This window comes from Aulonocara sp. 'chitande type north' Nkhata Bay, linkage group LG19 (genome assembly GCF_057382095.1).
Source record: "Aulonocara sp. 'chitande type north' Nkhata Bay isolate Kocher_YH1m ecotype deep benthic linkage group LG19, A_spYH_male_GT1.1, whole genome shotgun sequence".
Taxonomy (NCBI): Eukaryota; Metazoa; Chordata; class Actinopteri; order Cichliformes; family Cichlidae; genus Aulonocara; species Aulonocara sp. 'chitande type north' Nkhata Bay.
In genome coordinates this window covers 27,518,163-27,523,815 of record NC_141362.1, presented here as the reverse complement: position 1 = coordinate 27,523,815, position 5,653 = coordinate 27,518,163, and the positions used below count along the sequence as shown (strand labels likewise).

The window sequence follows — 5,653 nt, the reverse complement described above, 5'->3', positions numbered from 1 at the left end:
GAGTGAAACGATAAAGCTGCTAACCAAAACTAGATTCAGTCGAGGAATATTTTACAGGTTCATCATCCATGTGTTCGGCCTCACTAGCTGTTACATCACCGGTGTCCTTCTCTCTACAGGCATATATGTGGCAGATTAGTAATGGAAATAGAAAAAAAGGGTGTGTGTAATTAATGTATTTGCTTCCACAATGCAGTCGTAGCATGTTAATCACAGATGCGTGCTGCTCTGCAACTGGTTTAGCAACTGTACCTACGGTACATGTATCATGCAAAAAAGCTTTTTAAACATCAACAACCAATTGCAAGATAGATTTATGCGATGCATTATGAATCCACTCTACTCTGCATCATTCTGTCCCTCCATTCAGCACTACAGTATGTGGCTTTGTGCTACACTGCACAATGACACAGCAAAAATGTTTAAGGTAATGTGTATGTGAAAAATGCTGCAGGAATCCTGACTTTAGGGGGGAACCACTCATACACGCACATACATGATGGCATTGTAGGTACCAGACTTCTGTAACCTGCTGTTTATCTCTACTTGAGGCTAGCTGCATGGCAGTACATTTGAGCGTCCAATCTGCACTCAGAGGGCACCCAGAGGGCTTTGGGTTGTCAGTTCATCAGGTACATGAGGGCTTCTCACAAACATTATGAGCCCCTTATTCACATACACACACACAGATCAACTTTGTCTGAGGGAAACAGCCACAGGTCACAAAGTTATGGAGTCAAATACAGAGTTAGCAGAGCAAAGCAAAAATCATAAAAAATGGTAATTAAATAAGAATTAAATAGAATTAATTACCATAGTCTAATAGAGTTTAAATAGAAAAAGTAAACCAACTCCAACATTAGCCCATTACTGTATGTCTTCTCCATTCTGAATGGCAGGTGGTCATTAAGTTCCTTGGCCAGTAAGAAAGTGTAAAAGTCTCAAACCTAAAACAGAACGAAAATGTTTTGGAATTGTCCTTTTGAAGTTACGCGACACGTCCCACAGCGCTGTGCCATTCCCACGAATCGCATTTTGAGCCTTTGCAGTCTCTTGCACTCAGCCGCTTTTCAGGTGAAGTCAGTTAAGTCTTTGGGGGTTTAGAGCTTAGGCCTTTGGAGACTGGAATTGGGCCTAGTATAACACACTGAAATCTCCAACTTATCTGTCTGCTGTCAGTTCTCATTACGCTCGGTGCCAGTGCCAAGTTTTTGAAATCTTTGCTAGATATTTCTGGCTCCGCTGCATCAATTTTTATACTTTGCATGTATGCTTTGTTAAATTTTTTCACTGGTCTGACAATTGGAAGAATTGTTTCATGCAGACAAGAAAACCAAAAGCTCAACTTGTACATTGTACTTGATTGCATAACCCCCATTGTGTGCAATTAAATTCCTCTGCACAGTACAAATATACTGTATGCCACAAAGAAAAGCTCATATATGATATATAGCATGCATAGTCGAGCATATCTTACCTTTTCTGCAAAGATCTTTTTCATTAAATGCAGATTGTCTATAATATAATACCTGTGTAAGGCATATATTTGTGTTTTGTCATGCATAATATCCACACTGCACTCAGTTTTGTTTAGAATGTTGCATAATTTGTGTTCAGATGGATGTTTGTCTGATGAAGATCTTGTAGGTTGAAACATTAAAAAACTCCCTTTGGGGACAACATTTTCCTCTGTCCTGCACCCGAACAAGCACGAAAATGTTTCTTATTTTTGTGGCAAAGCTCAACCCAAAGCTCAGCCCTGGTAAAGAGTGTTTCTCAGTTCATTTTATTCAATTTGTTCGTCGTCTTATCCTTAGCTGACCAAAATTTTGAGACTTTTTGTATTTATTATGTGTTTTATAGTCAAATAGTTTCAATAAAAGCATTTATTGTAGAACTGAATAAAGAATATTTATTATTACAACATTAGTTCGTGTTGCTGAAATCTCTGCATGGAGTTAAGACCTCTGATTCCCTTTAGGAAACATAAATAATGTGAAAGTCACAACCACAAGCAAAGTCTTTAAATATATAGATTACAGATATTACATTGTGTCAGTCTTGAACGCACCTGCGTCTGCCTTAGAAAATTGTATAAAATTCTCTGAATGACTTCCTGTTCAAGTGCAATCCTCTGTCAAGTGTTATGGGTCATGTTAAAATTCATATATGGAAAGCCAAAAGATGTCAGCGCGTGTGCTTCCATATGTCCTGACAACATGAGTGCCCCTTTCTGCATACGTGAAGTACACTAGAATAGCATCACTTGCGCTCGCTGTCATGACTTATTGAACTATGAAAGCAAAGACTTGTTCTCCTGCAGGAAGGCGGCAGAGGAAGGGCAGGGAGATGGTGAGGAGATCAAACAGCAGCGAGCTGCAGCGCAACCTTAAAACATGAGGAGGAAGTGATGCGAAACGACACCCTCTTGTCCACATTGATCCGCGCTGTTTAATGCTTTCCCACATCTCCGAGTGCCTCGAGAGGTTGTTGGATTTCAATTTTGATGTCATCATAATGTTTTCTGGCCGTGACTCTAATCTCTCATTAGATTTCAAGGTAACACCTCACAACAGGGAGAAAACTGCAAGTCATCTGCCACAATATAAACATGGCAAAACACAAATGAAAGGACCAGCATGGCTCATCTTTACTAAGAACTGCATTAAAGCTCTTACTCAAAGACAAATATTTGAAAGCCTTTATTACACAGCGCCTCTGAATGAGAACAAATACTAGAGCAACAAACTTTGTTTTCATTTTATGCTGGCAGATCTTCAGCATTTTTTATGTAGCTCTGCAAGCCAGATTCTACAATTCAGATCACTCTATGCGGCCATAAGATGGGGAAACCATGTGACACACGAACAGGACATACTGAAGAAACAGACTGAATGTGGCAGAAAACAGGCCCACCCATGCACAGTTAAACAAGATTAAGTTTGTTCAGCAGAATTGAATTTATTATGAGTGATCATCAGCTTTGCTGCATTAATATCAGCTGCAGATGAAGCTTTTCTTAAAGCCCCAGAAGGAAAGCAGACTTCTCACTCTTCCTTTCAACTGCATGGGTGTGCCTTTCTAAACAAAGATAACCACAGCATCGAGCGGCCCAAGACTATGATCAAAATATAAACCTATGGTTATTTTCAGCATACATAGACATATAACTGAACCGGCAACCTTGCTTTCAGGTATTCACATAATCCCAAAAAAAATTATCCAGGGTCATTTATCCAAAAGGTATTTATGAATTCAAAATCATGTCTGTTGCTCCTGATTTCTGCTGCTTATTCACATTAATGGGTCAGGCATCATGGGAGTAAGTGCTATGCACTGCATTAACATACTTTACCAGCCAAATAGGAATCCACACAGAATAATCCATCAATTAACTGATATGTGAAAGGTTAAAGTGAAGCAGTGTCAAAAAAATTAGAAGTTTCCCACCACCACCCTCAATGTGCAAAATGCCTATCTTCACAAATGATTTCTCTTTGTATTAAATACTAAATCAGGTCTTTTGTAAATAAAAACAAGCTTCTTTTTTTTTATTTTACTTTTTTCTAAATTGGCATTTCTCCTCATCATGGCTTCATTGAATTAGAATTTTTTTTTAATGTATTTAGATAATGGAAATATTTTTTACAACTATGCCTTTTATGTAGAACAATTTCTCACCACTTTTTCTTTTTTTGTTCAATAAAACTGGCATTTTTTTTTTCATCTCCATCCCGATTCAAATGAAAAAAGTCCCATTTTCACATCCTCATAATGCCTGTGAGTCACAGAGAGCTTATTATTTGAAGGATTCTTGTTTCAGAAGTTCATATAAGAAAATAGACACATAAACAAAAGTTGTCAGTAACCGGAGGTGCTGCAGCTCACAGCCTGCAACATCTGAAGCGCGTGAGTTTGTGAAAAGCTTTTTTGAAGTCCTCGTTTGACATGGTGTATATGATCGGGTTGATGAGGGAATTGAGATATCCCAGCCAGGTGAAAAAGTCAAATAACTCGGGGTTAAAACATGTGTCACATGTTGCCACCAGCAACGTGTAGATGAAAAACGGAAGCCAGCAAATAATATAAGCGCCGAGGATTATCCCCAGAGTCTTCGTCGCTTTTCGTTCTCTTGCTGCTGAAATTCTCTTTTTCTCCAAAACCGCATCGGACAACGTCACTTTCACCTGGTTCTCGCTCGTTGAAGACCCGGTGTCGCTGGACGGAGCGTCGTGTCTCCCGCACTGCAGAGAGCTAGTGGACGCCGCGGACCCAGGGGAGTTGGAGACCAGGTGAGCCGATGTTAGTCTCTTCCCAACCTTCTTCGGGGACTGCTTCAGGATCCTTTTCCGAGCCTCCACGTATATCCGTCCGTAGAGGACAATGAGGAGCAAGGTTGGGATGTAGAAAGCCCCAAAAGTGGAGTAAATGGTGTAGAAAATGTGATCTGTGTTGACGCTACAGCTTGTTAATTCATCCGCTTTCACCTGTCTCCAGAAGAGAGGCGGGAGGGAGATGGAGATGGCGATGACCCAGGCTGTGGCCACCATCCCTGCCGCTCTTCCCGTTGTGCGCTTTTTAGAGTACTCCACTGCGTCAGTGATGGCCCAGTACCTATCCAAAGCGATTACGCACAGATGGAGGATGGACGCAGTGCAACACGTTATGTCCGAGGAGAGCCAGATGTCGCAAACTATTTGTCCGAGCGTCCAAGTGTGGATCACGGTGTACAGGACGCAGATGGGCATCACTAGGATAGACACCAGCAGGTCAGTGACGGCCAGAGAGGCGATCAGAAAGTTTGCGGGAGTTTGCAGCTTCTTCGACTGGGAAATCGTTGCGATGACAAAGGCATTGGATAAAGTGGTGGCGAGTGTGATAATCGAGAGAATCACAGCCAAGCTGATCTGATAGGCGAGACTCTCTGCGCTCTCATCCACAATGGATGAATTTGTAGTAAAACTGTCGTTTGTGGTGTTGACCGGCTGAGTTGGCTCGACTTGACCCGAGAGCTCCATAACTTTTAGTCACTTTTATCATATTTTATTTGCACCCTCTGATGTCTGGCATTGAATGAGCTTTCTCTCGTCGTTAGCGTTGCCTCATCCGTGCCATGCGTTCAGAGTAGTGGCACAGTGGAAACAGAAAAACTCACTCTTTTCTTCTTCATTTTTTCATCTTACATCAGATTTTAATGCGCAGATGTCGAAATATGGAGGCAAGTATCCATTCATCGCAGAAATGAAAACTTCTCCGGGTTTTAGCCATGAAAAGAAAACTTCCTAACTGTGGAAGCACGCAACAAATAAAAAGTATTGTGCATAAATGTTGAGCAGTGCGCCCTGATAACCCAACATCTGGGAGGATGTCACAAATAATCCACATGTAGGGCAGAGGTTCTCGAGAGCTATGCCTTTGCAGGCCCCTTGTGGTTGAATGCTGAGCCAACCCCGAGTCTCGATTTTATACAGACTCTGACATCAAACAAGCGCCACCGATCACAGCTCTCTCTCTCTCTCTCTCTGAAGAGTAGACTGCCTTCTGGGTCATAGTGCCCAGTGTTTCCCATTTGCCACATACCCTTCCAGATATATATATATATATATATATATATATATATATATATATATATATATATACATATTATGGAATG

At 41.1% G+C, this 5,653-nt stretch overlaps 1 protein-coding gene across 1 annotated transcript; it reads right to left on the bottom strand.

The window, feature by feature from the left end:
- Positions 1-2,704: 2,704 nt before the first annotated feature.
- On the bottom strand, positions 2,705-5,423 carry htr1b (5-hydroxytryptamine (serotonin) receptor 1B). The gene has a single exon (XM_086274371.1). The coding sequence runs from the start codon at positions 5,016-5,018 to the stop codon at positions 3,885-3,887; it is 1,134 nt and encodes a 377-aa protein (XP_086130497.1). The 5' UTR covers positions 5,019-5,423; the 3' UTR covers positions 2,705-3,884.
- Between the last annotated feature and the right edge of the window lie 230 nt (positions 5,424-5,653).

Excerpts from the sequence above, each read along its gene's own strand:
- htr1b (XM_086274371.1), bottom strand. The coding sequence starts at position 5,018 with ATGGAGCTCTCGGGTCAAGTCGAGCCAACTCAGCCGGTCAACACCACA.